The 14,801-nt window shown below is 42.2% G+C and overlaps 1 protein-coding gene across 1 annotated transcript in view; it reads right to left on the bottom strand.

The window, feature by feature from the left end:
• The window catches only part of usp13 (ubiquitin specific peptidase 13), a 38,263-nt gene that overhangs the window by 1,293 nt on the left and 22,169 nt on the right, over positions 1-14,801 (bottom strand). The window contains exons 13-19 of the mRNA XM_023971566.2: positions 14,123-14,297; positions 13,713-13,801; positions 12,594-12,716; positions 9,816-9,839; positions 9,060-9,203; positions 6,067-6,236; positions 2,528-2,732 (exon numbers count right to left, since the gene is read on the bottom strand). Of these exons, the coding sequence (XP_023827334.1) occupies positions 2,528-2,732; positions 6,067-6,236; positions 9,060-9,203; positions 9,816-9,839; positions 12,594-12,716; positions 13,713-13,801; positions 14,123-14,297 (930 nt within the window). The remainder of the gene's footprint in view (positions 1-2,527; positions 2,733-6,066; positions 6,237-9,059; positions 9,204-9,815; positions 9,840-12,593; positions 12,717-13,712; positions 13,802-14,122; positions 14,298-14,801) is intronic.

Raw genomic sequence — 14,801 nt, 5'->3', positions numbered from 1 at the left:
TTCTTTTTTTCTAGCATCTAGACAGCTTACGCGTCAATGGGGGGAGGCTAGGTCTAGCAGCTAGACGTAGACCGTCAAGGGGGGGGGGGCTAGGTAGCGCTGAAGAGCGAGGGGCTAGTTTACAGCTAGAGCTGACGTCAAGGGGGGGGGGCTAGTGTCGTAGCAGCTAGACAGCGCGAACGGTAAAAGTAGATGATAGCCCAAGTCTTTTGGAGGCCTTTCTGACAAACACACATTTATGGTCATTGAAGATCACCCATCTGACGTAGGAGGGGAGTAATATAGCAAAGGTAACACATTGTGTTTAAAACCTCATCTTTATACGTTTCGTTTCGTCTGATTTCTATGCCATATTGTAGATTACTGATTACAAAATGATCTAATCAGTCTCTTAGACAGCGTTCCAATCTGGTCTGTGAGGATCACTGGTGATCAAAGATAATACTTGATTGACTCAAATATAGCAAAACGTGATTCAACTCGTCAACTAATGATCATGCCCTTGATTAGTTGAATCAGGAGTGCTAGTGTTGGAATAGACAAATGTGATGGGCATTGCAACGGCTGGTGGTCCCAAAGGACTAGTTCGGAAAACAGTCGTTTAAATCATTCATTTGAGAATCCTTCATTGTGAAAGAGATTGTGGTTTAAAATCATCTAGCAGAATCAATGGAGAGTGTGTAAACTGTGACAGACTTACCTTCCTTCCTTTTTGATATGACATACATAACGACCAGCATCGTGGACGCTCCCATGTGGCTGATGAAAGCAAAAAAGCTCGTAACCTGTAAAACAGGAAGTCAAACCAATCAACTACAACTCCTTGTCAACAGAAAGATGCATTTTGCCTACCATTATAGCCACAAGGAGTAGCTTGTAAAACTGGCTCATAACACAACTATCATTTTCAGCAACTATCTGATCCTATCTCTAGTGTTATGGGATGTTTTAATCCTCACCTGATCCTATCTCTAGTGTTATGGATGTGTTTAATCCTCACCTGATCCTATCTCTAGTGTTATGGGATGTGTTTAATCCTCACCTGATCCTAATCCCTAGTGTTATGGGATGTCTTTAATCCTCATCTGATCCTATCTCTAGTGTTATGGGATGTGTATCCTCACCTGATCATATCTCTAGTGTTATGGGATGTGTTTAATCCTACCTGATCTATCCCTAGTGTTATTGGATGTCTTTAATCCTCACCTGATCCTATCTCTAGTGTTCTGGGATGTGTTTAATCCTCACCTGATCCTATCTCTAGTGTTATGGATGTCTTTAATCTCACCTGATCCTATCTCTAGTGTTCTGGGATGTCTTTAATCCTCACCTGATCCTACTCTAGTGTTCTGGGATGTGTTTAATCCTCACCTGATCCTATCCCTAGTGTTTGGGATGTCTTTAATCCTCACCTGATCCTATCTCTAGTGTTCTGGGATGTTTTTAATCCTCACCTGATCCTATCTCTAGTGTTATGTGATGTTTTAATCCTCACCTGATCCTATCTCTTTGTTCTGGGATGTGTTTAATCCTCCCCTGATCCTATCTCTAGTGTTGTGGATGTGTTTAATCCTCACCTGATCCTATCTCTAGTGTTATGGGATGTCTTTAATCCTCACCTGATCCTATCTCTAGTGTTCTGGATGTCTTTAATCCTCACCTGATCCTATCTCTAGTGTTCTGGATGTGTTTAATCCTCACCTGATCCTATCCTAGTGTTCTGGGATGTCTTTATCCTCACCCTGATCCTATCTCTAGTGTTCTGGATGTCTTTAATCCTCACCTGATCCTATCTCTAGTGTTATGGGATGTGTTTAATCTGCTCACCTGATCCTATCCCTAGTGTTCTGGGATGTGTTTAATCCTCACCTGATCCTATCCCTAGTGTTATGGGATGGTTGTTAATCCTCACCTGATCCTATCCTAGTGTTCTGGATGTGTTTAATCCTCACCTGATCCTATCCTAGGTTATGGGATGTCTTTAATCCTCATCTGATTTTATCTCTAGTGTTATGGGATGTCTTTAATCCTCACCTGATCCTATCTCTAGTGTTATGGGATGTCTTTCTTACCTTGAAAGCATGCACATGGTAGTTGGAGAGACTGTGGTCCATGTATTCTATTTGCGAGTTCAAAATAAAAAATGCTGAGACCCTGCATAGCATGAGTCTCCTCAAACATGCTATGAATTTACATGTTCAGTTGAATTAAAATCGTAAACCCAAAATGTGATGAAAGAACAGTGCGCCTACCTTCCTTTTACAGAATGGTGTTAGAATGGAAGCGAAAGATTAGCACTTCACAATTGGGGAAAGGCTGATTTTGTTCAGCAGGCAGTGAGAGAACATTCACTTTGTATTCAAACCAGCTACATATATTTTAGATCCAGCTCCATCTGACACATCTCTATGTGTGGAACTCTTCTCCTTTTGTCATTGGACTCATAATGGTTATGGACAGGACTTGGGGAGAGTGGGGATGATCTTAGATCAGTGTATGAGGTCAGAGGTCATGCAGAGTCACTCACGTCCGGGTCCGTCTTTGATCCGGGGGCCCGATGCATCCTGGTCTGGGGACAGCGTGGAGTGGCTGTTCGTGTTTGCGTTGGAGAAGGTGTTGTCGTTGGGCTCCATGATGTCAGACATGTCCAAAAGGTCGTCGCTAGCCTCCTCCTCCTCCTCCCTCTCCGGATGGGTGAAGATCCAGTCCAGAGCCCTCTCCAAGTTGTTGTTCTGAAACAACACATGTTATTTCACAGACCTATTTCAGCTGGTGTTTACTGGTAATAAGTAGTACTTGCTGGTATTGATAAACAATTCAACACAAATGACAACCAACTTGCTTGTTTCAAAGAAAATAAAAAGTCATAATTGGTACCAAAAAAAAGGTTTCCAAAAGTGTTCTTCGACTAGCCCCATAGGAGAACCCTGTTTGGTTCCAGGTAGAACCCTTTTTGGTTCCGGGTAGAACTCTTTTGGGTTCCATGTAGAACCCTCTGTGTAAAGGGTTCTACCTGGAATCAAAAGGGTTCTACATGTAACCAAACAGAGTTATTCAAAAGGTTATCCTATGGGGACAGCCGAAGAACCATATTAGGTTCTAGATAGCACCTTTTTTTCTAAGAGTGTATGCTAAATTGTCATGTAATTACCATTTTCATTACTGTATCTGATAATCAGTGGCCTTGTGTTATGGACATACAGTAGAATATGTTTTCCTGTCTCCCCTCAATCTTCTCTCAAACTCTCAGAAAATGGACAATTGTGACTGGCATGCTTCACCAGTATGTAACAGGATTGACTGGCATGCTTCACCAGTATGTAACAGGATTGACAGTTACAAAACCAAAATGTAACAAGATTGGTGACATCAAAATAAATAATCCAACACAACTCTCATTCTCATTCTCCATGTATGGTCAATTCCCTCAATTAGCCTCAGCCTTTAATCCAAAATAGAGGCGTGATTCATTCACCACAGACGCCAGTGCTGAGATCACATGCGGAGGGGGGTCTGATGCTGCCTGCTTTACTGGCCATGCCAGACAGCAGACAGACAGACACGACAGGTGAGGTCGAACACTTCCTTGCCTGCTCACTCGGATATTATGATACGATATTATTTAGAAGACCCTCTGCTGTTTCACAGCCCTACTCCACTCACAAGGACCCTGGGCTTTTTTATGAGAAAAGTCTGGAAGGCAAGGGTTTAGGTGTTAGGGATGGTAAACAAGGAAATCAGGGGGTTTTTTATGCTGACAGGGCAGGTGACAAAAAGAAACAGAACCACTATAATGGAATTCTACTGTATATACACTGCTCAAAAAAATAAAGGGAACACTTAAACAACACAATGTAACTCCAAGCAATCACACTTCTTGAAATCAAACTGTCCACTTAGGAAGCAACACTGATTGACAATAAATTTCACATGCTTGTTGCAAATGGAATAGACAAAAGGTGGAAATTATAGGCAATTAGCAAGACCCCCCAAAAAGGAGTGATTCTGCAGTGGTGACCACAGACAACTTCTCAGTTCCTATGCTTCTGGCTGAGTTTTGGTCACTTTTGAATGCTGGCGGTGCTCTCACTCTAGTGGTAGCATGAGACGGAGTCTACAACCCACACAAGTGGCTCAGGTAGTGCAGTCATCCAGGATGGCACATCAATCAGCTGTGGCAAAAAGGTTTGCTGTGTCTGTTAGCGTAGTGTCCAGAGCATGGAGCGCTACAGGAACAGGCCAGTACATCAGGAGACGTGGAGGAGCCGTAGGAGGGCAACAACCCAGCAGCAGGACCGCTACCTCCGCCTTTGTGCAAGGAGGTGCACTGCCAGAGCCCTGCAAAATGACCTCCAGAGCCACAAATGTGCATGTTCTGCTCAAACGGTCAGAACAGACTCATCGAGTGTATGAGGCCCGGCGTCCACAGGTGGGGGTTGTGCTTACAGCCCAGCACCGTGCAGACGTTTGGCATTTGCCAGAGAACACCAAGATTGCAAATTTCGCCACTGCGCCCTGTGCTCTCTACAGATGAAAGCAGGTTCACACTGAGCACATGAGCAAATTTGGACAGACCTGACAAGTCTGGAGACCGCCGTGGAAAATGTTCTCTGCCTACATCCCAGCTGACCGGTTTCGGTGGGTCAGTCATGGTGTGGGTGGCATTTCTTTGTGGGCCGCACAGCCTCCATGTGCTCGCCAGAGGTACCTGACTGCCATTAGGTACCGAGATGAGATCCTCAGACCCCTTGTGAGACCATATGCTGACATATGCACATTTGTGCCTGCTGGAGGTCATTTTGCAAGGCTCTGGCAGTGCACCTCCTTGCACAAAGGCGGAAGTACGTCCTCTGCTGGGTGTTGCCCTCCTAACGGCCTCCTCCACGCTCCATATGACTGGCCTGTCCCTCGGTAGTCCCCATCTCTGGACACTACGCTGACAGACACAGCAACACTCTCCACACTCGCTGATCTGCATCGCTGGATTGAGCTGCACTACCTGAGCCACTGTGTGTTGTAGACTCCGTCTTTCATGCTACCACTAGAGTGAGAGCACCGCCAGCATTCAAAAGTGACCAAAACATCAGCCAGAAGCATAGGAACTGAGAAGTTGTCTGTGGTCACCACCTGCAGAATCACTCCTTTTTTGGGGGTGTCTTGCTAATTGCCTATAATTTCCACCTTTTGTCTATTCCATTTGCACAACAGCATGTGAAATTTATTGTCAATCAGTGTTGCTTCCTAAGTGGACAGTTTGATTTCATAGAAGTGTGATTGACTTGGAGTTACATTGTGTTGTTTAAGTGTTCCCTTTATTTTTTTGAGCAGTGTATATCGTGGTGATATACAATTCATAACGTAATTGAATAAATTAGTTGTTTCCTGGCTTGAATGAAAAAAGGTACATTTAAGGAACACACAAGCAAACGCATCAAAATGACTGTGCTATAGTTGCACGTATGACATGCACCGATCTGACTCATAGAACTGAAAAGATGACAGCGCATAGCTAGACTCATTGCTCTATTTGTAAACAGAATGTAGAACAGGGATCTCGGAGCCACCAAAGACATGAAGGGGTTATTAAAATGGCTATCAGCCAACAAGCTGGCCAGTCAAGTTGTTTATAGCTCAGGGAGCAGGATTCTCAGGTTCTCCTGACTCCAGCACGGTTCGGTACTATAGAAAGCAACTCCCCATCATTCCTACAGCATATCAATGGCACTATTTCTGGCCATGATGTGTCTAAAATAGAAATAGCAAGGCCAAAATCAGACGGAGAAATAGAATATATTGGTTAAACAATGTGTGGGAAATTAAACTACCTAAAACATGATAAAGCCCTCCCTTTCAATTCTTTACATCTTTTGATACTGTTTATTGTCCATACTCCTGAATACAATACATACACCTCTACATTATGCCAACTCACATTTGAACAAGCTTCATTAAAAACGACCGAAGCACTACTGCCTACTGAATGCATCTTGGGCCACGACAATATGTTTGTGTGGTTTTCACCAGAGTGAGTGTGTGAGCAGCAGGAGAAGAAAGAGAACCACTGACCGTGGCTTTGAGGGCTTGGACGGTGTGGCGGCGGGGGAAGCCCATGGACGTGAGGATGGCGATGCTCTCCTCTGGAGGCTGGTTGTCCAGGGGGGTGGCAGCCAGGCCCAGGCTGGCCATGGAGGGGCCTGGCTCCATGAAGGAGGGCAGGGCCAGGGGCTCAGCAAAGTCTGGAGAAGAGGACAGAGAGAGAGAGGTCAATGAGTGTCAGATTTGGTAAAAAAATTGGTAATTGCTAATTTGGTACGTCAGGCTTATTTTTCTTTGAATATAGGTTTCGCAATGGTTAGGATGTTTTATGAATAAACTTGTATAGGTGGACTTACGTGGCATTTCTGCAACTTTTATTAAAAACGACTACATATCAGAGTTGTGTCTGTTGTTCACAGGCTCATCTGACCTCTCATTGGCTAGAATGGTCCCACCTGACCTCGCCTCCTTCCGCCGACCATCCATCTATAGATCATCTTTGATCCTAATAAGTAAATCGCCTATTCAAACAAAGGCCAAATCAGGAAGAGCACCCTGGTCGATCAGTTAAAAGGACTGTTGATATGATTATAACAGAAATAACACAGGGTACAGAAAAAGACAGGTGGAGGAGGAGAGTTTACAGTCAGAAAACGACTGCGCCAGTAAATCTCGGAGAACATTAATACTGAGGTCATAATAATGCCGCATATCAGGCTGGCTGATGCCTCATGCATATTCAAAAGCAATTCGACACAAGCAGTTAAGGATATAGGACTAAAACAGTTAACGATTTAAGAAGGGGGAAGAAAGAAAAAAAACAGGTGGCAGCTTTAAAAAGTTACAATACAACACCGTCTTTGCAAGATGTCAGTTCTCTATAAACATGTTATACCCTAGTTTGAACCAGTTGAGGCCCAATTAATTTWCATAGTTATCACACACCTATGCAAGTTGACTGTGTGCTCTCAACCACATACATATAAATAGACCATTATTAAACAAACCCACAAACACGTGTACATTCCCACACGTGTACTGTGCATGCATAAACACACTCAATATTTCTAATATTTTGAAGGAAAATCATCGTGTCTTGTAAATATGTCTCTGGCATGTTCCTGTGGAAAGCATTTTTATTTAGAATTTCTTCAAAACAGAATGTCAATTAGCAGAACTTAAACAAACAAATGGACACAGCTACGCACACACAAGTAATGAAGCCTGAAAAAAACACGCACTGAATGTTGTGTTTTTCTGTCTTAAGGTAAACCCCTTGTTTTACCAAAGGATAACTTGTTATTTACTTGAACAGTGTCATTTCACGATTTGAGGATTGCTAATTAAGGTGTCATTTATGTGAGAAAGGTTGTCGTTGCTGTGACAGGCCCATGGTAATGCGACATTCACAGCTAGGTGGGGAAACCTAACTAGTCGCAGGAATATTAATTTACCCCATCATACAAATCTGGAGGGAACTATTTAGTCATCTTTTGACAGCTTTCTGGGAATTGGTGTAATGTAATGAGGAAGGGACAAACTAGTCACACAAAAGTGTCATCAGGAAGTAAATATGAAAATAGGAATTTAAGTCATGGATAGCTTTTTTAATATATATATATATCATTTTTTTTCAACCCACTTCAAAAACAAAATGTTAGGTAAATAAGCATTCTTCATGCACACAGGAGGATTATGGTCCAGTGGTGATTATGTCAATTATTATTGGTGATATTACATAGATTACATGTTTAATCTCTGTCTGTTTTCTCCCCCGAAATCAAAGGTTAACCTCCCCTTTAAGACCTCACAGGTTTAAAACAACTTATCAAATCCTAAAATATGCTTTCATGATCAACAGTAAGTATACCTGGCAGAGTAGGGATGAACTATCCATTATTAGAAGTAACAAAAGAGACAAAACACCTTGTTGGCGTTTTGTCTCTTTTGTTACTTCTAATAATGGATAGTTCATCCCTGGTCCAATAATATCTCTCCATGCTAAACAAGGAAGTAAAGGAAGTGAGAGTTGTGATAGGTCAAACAGCTCGAGGAGTGTGTTGGTAAACAACTATCCCCACAGCTTTCATTACCGTTGCGCCTGCTAGAAATAAAATGGACATTTCTTCTCTTCCAACTGTCTATGTCAAGTTTCCAAAACTTGTGTCCTTTTGTCTTGTGACCTATCTTACTTTTAAGCAGAATACAATTACCTGATCGCTTTAGTATTGGACATTAAAACAATCTCTTTACATTGTTTGTATGAGCAACAAATAGAGTTACAGCATGTAGTTATGAATTACCCATGGAGAATTCTACAACGATATTAGTCCTTAAGGAGCCAGAGCATCAGGGTGACAAAGTATTCCCTGACGCACACACGCACGCACGCACAATCCCTCTGGCACACTGGCCTGTCTCCTGCTCTGACGCACGCACGCATGCACAATCCCTCTGGCACACTGGCCTGTCTCCTGCTCTGACGCACGCACGCACACACAATCTGTTTATATACCCTACATTACTCATCTCATATGTATATACTGTACTCTATACCATCTACTGCATCTTGCCTATGCCGTTCTGTACCATCACTCATTCATATATCTTTATGTACATATTCTTCATCCCTTTACACTTGTGTGCAAAAGGTAGTAGTTGTGGAATTGTTAAGTTAGATTACTCGTTGGTTATTACTGCATTGTCGGAACTAGAAGCACAAGCATTTCGCTACACTCGCATTAACATCTGCTAACCATGTGTATGTGACAAATAAAATTTGATTTGATTTGACAATCCCTCTGGCACACTGGCCTGTCTCCTGCTCTGACGCACACACGCACGCACGCACAATCCCTCTGGCACACTGGCCTGTCTCCTGCTCTGACACACATGTAATTTCAGTGATGTTTCAGTGCGTGCACTGCACACGACCACCATATTCAGAAGAGGCTAGGCAATCGGGCTAGATTAACATCCATGTGATACGATCTGTCTGTGTGTGATGGTCTCCTAGCTCTTACCAGGCTCCTCCATGTGGGCTATGATCCAGTTGAAGGCCATTTCAGGGCCCATGTTCCCTGTGTAGTAAACGGCCTTCCGACAGGCCTCCAGAGGGAAGCCCATCTCCGCCAGCTGCATAGCCGCCGACTCGTCTATATCTGGGGCTGAGGACAATAAAAAAAGCAACCACTATCTTAGCCAGAGCTTATTAATCAAAAACTCCCTGACAACAAACAACCTGCTCCACAAAAAAAGTTGTATTTTTTTGCGAGTAGGCAAGTTACGAGGAGGTTGCATCAGCTGTTGGGTTTGCGTCGTCAGGCTTATATCATCATTACTACAGAACTCAGAATAACAGTTGTTCCCTTATATCGTCATTACTGCACAACTCAGAATAACAGTTATTCCCTTATATCGTCATTACTGCAGAACTCAGAATAACAGTTGTTCCCTTATATCGTCATTACTGCAGAACTCAGAATAACAGTTGTTCCCTTATATCGTCATTACTACAGAACTCAGAATAACAGTTATTCCCTTATATCGTCATTACTACAGAACTCAGWATWACAGTTGTTCCCTTATATCGTCATTACTGCAGAACTCAGAATAACAGTTATTCCCTTATATCGTCATTACTGCAGAACTCAGAATAACAGTTATTCCCTTATATCGTCATTACTGCAGAACTCAGAACAACAGTTATTCCCTAGTTGTAAATCTTTGTTTGGGGTTAGATACTATATATATATATAAGGGTATGATGGAATACTTACAATCTGAGGAGTTCATTGAGTCATCTGAAAAGTAAAGTGAAGAAGAAGTGATTATTTTCAAGGTACAACATAAATATGTATTTTTGACTAGCTAAATCCAACAGTGTAGATACAGCCTCAAACCTATTAGATTAATTCTCTCAATATGTGGTTAGGGGGAGAAAAAAAATCTAACATGGACCTAAGCAGCATCCTTACAATTCAGGTCACACTTCAGTTTTAATAACAAATGTTGTTCCACTGAAAACAAGTATTGACTATTATAGCTCAAAGGCGGTAAACTTATTTGTACAGTTTTTTTTCTTCTATTAAAAACTGATGTACCGTATGGTAAATCAATGTTAAATCCGTAAAGCCAATTGATGGGAAATGATGCATTTCGAGGTTTAAAACAAGAAACTCGCAAATCAATCAGAAGTCCTTAGGCGTTGTCCCGAGACAGAAATGTAATGAATATCTATTGCTACAGGTCCAGGGACATGGGCTGGTGTTTAATATATGATTTTTGAAGCTGCTCTGACAAAAGCTACATAAATCCCCAAAAGCCTTATAAACAACATTGTGAATCACTATTTGCATTATGTAGGTAGGACGGTCGGGAACCCTCCCTCAAAGATAGGATATAAGATAGTCAAGAAAACAAATCTCCAACTGCTTTGTTAAGTTTTCAGCAACAGTCCATAAGACGAGATCTCATATGAAAGTTTTCAAAAATCACTCCACTGAAAACCACCGAGGGTCCCCTTGGGCATTACCCCCAAAAAGCAACACTTTAGATAGGGGGAAGACAATAATTTGGTTATACTCGTTTGTTGAAATAAAAGAGTTTTAACTTTTAAAACCTGTCACAGTTTAAAATCAGTTGAGCTGACAGTTTTAAGTCATCAATCTAGCAAGAGGGCAATATTTTATGAATGTAATAGTGTCCTCCCTCTAGAAAGCTATGACCTTTGGCTTTCACCTGGAATTGTTTATTTATGTCTGAGAAAACAACTTTTCAACCCATATGATCTAGTACACAAGAAAAGTATAATAAAATATATACAAATATGATGTTATGATAAAAAATAAAAAAACATTGTTAATGAATAAACTTTTTCATTCTTTATAATATGTCCATATATAGTTAAAATCTGTTTTAGGAACATCTACCCAAGATATTTCACCTTCAGGTCGTCAGGAGGACCATGCCTCAGGACGACCTGACATGATGACTCCTTGCTGTCCCCAGGCCACCTGGCCGTGCTGCTGCTCCAGTTTCAACTGTTCTGCCTGCGGCTATGGAACCCTGACCTGTTCACCGGACGTGCTACCTGTCCCAGATCTGCTGTTTTCAACTCTCTAGAGACCGCAGGAGCGGTAGAGATACTCTTAATGACCGGCTATGAAAAGCCAACTGACATTTACTTCTGAGGTGCTGCACCCTCGACAACTAGTGTGATTATTATTATTTGACCATGCTGGTCATTTATGAACATTTGAACATCTTGGCCATGTTCTGTTATAATCTCCACCCGGCACAGCCAGAAGAGGACTGACCACCCCTCATAGCCTGGTTCCTCTCTAGATTTCTTCCTAGGTTTTGGTCTTTCTAGGGAGTTTTTCCTAGCCACCGTGCTTCTACACCTGCATTGCTTGCTGTTTGGGGTTTTAGGCTGGGTTTCTGTACAGCACTTTGAGATATCAGCTGATGTACGAAGGGCTWTATAAATAMATTTGATTTGATTTATTACTTTCCCAAACATATAATGACATTAGTGATGGTCAAAATCTGTTACATTTGTGAACGTCTAAATCAACAGCGTGCCGTCCTGTAGGTGAGAAAGGCTATGTAAAGGGATCCATTTTGTCRTTCTGAGCATATGCAATGTGTCTGCCTCCGACGTAAAACAAAATGTTTGACTTCCACACAAAATGACTTTGTTATTTTAGGTTTAAGGAAGTGTGTAGGTCAGATTCTTTAATCGTAGAGCTATGAAAGTTRTGTATTTAGATCTGCCTGCTCGAGACAAATTCAGCAATTGCTTTGCCATGTCTGTGCCGTAAAGCGTTCAAGCTGGATAGATGTTTTTATAATGACCGCCCATTTGACGTAACGTTGCAGTGAAGTGATATAAATGGAGGTAATGATGCAGCTGACCACCAGAGAGAGRAAAATACACGTTTATTCGACAGAGGGTGTTTACCAGGTCCTAGCAAGGTCTGGATGGCTGTCTTCTGACTTATAAAACGGTGGGAAATCAATAAAATAAGGCATRTAAACAAATTGATATTTTTCTAAGTAATTCTAGAGCCTGATGTCGGGGACTTTCAGCTTAAGAGATTTTCAACAAGGTTGAGGCATCTTCAACAAGACAGCCATTGCATCAACAGAGCACTACAGAGATATTTATTGCTTGCCTGGAGCACATTTCAAGTGTTTTGGGGTTTAAGACTGTACAGCACATAATGTGCCTGGTACCTGCTAAAATATTAACAGTGCACTGTTGCTAAATCCATCCAAAACAACCGACTCTGAAGGAAGAATGGAGATAAAGATCACAAAGAGAGTAGACGGGCATACTGAGCACATCAACTACAAACAGTCTCACATTTAGGGGGAAGAGAGGAGGGGRAAACGGATAGTTAACATCCCAGGACCCAAAGTGGCTGGTGAGACGGATGACAACGTGTGACAGATTTAGCTTGCCCAAAAAAACAGCTTTCCTTTAGGACCAAGACCATTGGTCAGAAAGTCAAGACCTGCTTCCACCCGGCACACCTGAAAGTGACCCTTACCTCTGGTGTCTTCAGGCAGGACGATGGGGGGGGTGAGGTCAGGGAGCTCTTCCTCTCCTGCCTGCAGCCCTGTGCCCCGGAGTCGAGACAGATCCAGGAAGTCTGGTACRTCTATGGACAGATCTGTGGAACAACAGTAGGTCAGAGGTCAAACACAACTAGGGTGTGTTCATAAGGCACCAAACGGACAAACAGGGGAGGACTACCGGAATTTGTCCAATAATCAATGCTCATTTTAGTTCTCTGTTGCAAAACGTTTTTGGTTGTGTGTCCATATAAATGTAACAGAGATTTTACTACAGAATGGACTGGAAGAGGAGAAAATCAGACCGGAGAGGACTTGGGCATGAAGATTCCAGCGAATTACACATGATCAAACTGATAGCTTTCATGTTCACCACTAGAGCCACAGTACCAAACACAAGATGTAGTGTATCAGTATCAGAGAACATAGGTGGRTGTTAAAGGCATATTCCATCTGTAGTGTACAGGTAGCCCTGCAACACGGCACTCACCTTCACATTAAACACATGGAAACATCACAAGATCAAGAGCCACKAAACTCAAAGAAACCAGACTTGTTTAATACTTCAGTCGACTAAGATGAAAACCAGACAAAAAACAGGTCTCAATTGTCAATGGCACGATGCAAGAGTAACCTCCTGCATATAAATAGTTAACCTTCCTCAATCCTTTGCATTTTAATTTGGGAGTACTTAAAAACACAGGTAGAGCAAGAGCTTAGATAACCGTTTTTTCTCAGGGCAGTGCATCGTCTTCTAGCCTGGATCCAAACTAAATAGTTCTGTTTTACTTAATGAAATCAGTCTTCAGTTCAGTTTGGATCCAGAATGTCTTTGTCTGTGTCCTCAGTGGACCTCAGAGAAACACTGTGACAGCGCCCTCTGCTGGGGATCCACAGAACTTACTTAATAATATGCTACAAGGAGAGTGTATTCTAGGCCTTCAATGAAAAAAACATAAAATCCCTTAATATAATTTCACAATGCGGGTAGCCACAAAAGTTGAACATAAATCAGCATCCTCTTGGTACTAGTGAAAATCGTAGATGCAGACAAGACAAACCATTTGTGGAGAGACATCAGTTCTCTTACTCACCTAATTTCTTTGGAACCCAGTCAACCCCAAATGTGAATTTCTTAATCTGCACTACCAGATACTCTGGGAAGGAGGCGAAACGAGAAGTCCTGGAAAGAGGAGAATAGTATAGAAAAATGTATTAAAGACGAAATATCTTTCACAAATGTACAAGATTTAAAAACTTAAATGGTAAATGTCCCCCTAGTTTACATACTATGTACCAATATATCAGCTTTAATRCTGCAGATAGATTGTGGCKTCTATCAATGTAATTGTCTGCATGTTACAGTGCAAAATAACTTGCAGGTGCAGTGTACAAAAAGCAAAGGCATGAAATAAATATCCCCACACACTGCTGAAACAGGAAATGTTCAATAGTGTGAGGCATTGACCTTTCTTCAAGGCCTTAGACCAGGACCTTTGCTTACTTGACTCCAGCTGACTTGGCCTGCAGTGCTGAGCTCCAGAAGTCGGGGACGTTCTCTGGCTCTGTGAAGGCCTGCAGGCACGCTGTGAAGGGGATCCGGGCCCTCACAGGCTCTGGAGGGGCTCTCATGTTCTCCTCTGCCTCTCTTCGCTTGGCCTCATACGCTATCAGCTCCTCTGTCACACAAACACAAAGCTATTTAACACACCCTCCTGAAATGCTGTTGTTGTCGGCAGACTCAGGTGATTGGAGTTTAGTGATTGTAGTCTAAGACCAAAAGGCTCCTTAACAGCTTCTACCCCCAAGCCATAAGACTGCTGAACAATTAATAAAATGGCCACCCGGACTATTTACATTGATCCCCCCCCCTCCTTTGTTTTTACACTGCTGCTACTCACTGTTAATTATCTATGCATAGTCACTTCACCCCTACCTACATGTACAAATTACCTCGACTAACCTGTACCCCCCACACATTGTCTCGGTTCCGGTATCCCCAGTATATAGCCTTGTTATTGTTAATTATTGTGTTATTTAAAAAATTTAACTTTCGTATATTTAGTAAATATTTTCTTAACTCTATTTCTTGAACTACATTGTTGGTTAAAACCTCYACAGGATTGGTGTGTCCCCCGCGGGACGGTTGAGCTAACGTAGGCTAATGTGATTAGCATAAGGTT

The sequence above is a fragment of the Salvelinus sp. IW2-2015 genome, linkage group LG26, assembly GCF_002910315.2.
Source record: "Salvelinus sp. IW2-2015 linkage group LG26, ASM291031v2, whole genome shotgun sequence".
In the NCBI taxonomy this organism is placed as follows: domain Eukaryota; kingdom Metazoa; phylum Chordata; class Actinopteri; order Salmoniformes; family Salmonidae; genus Salvelinus; species Salvelinus sp. IW2-2015.
Note: the sequence above shows the minus strand (reverse complement) of the source record. Positions and strands in the feature narration are given on the sequence as shown.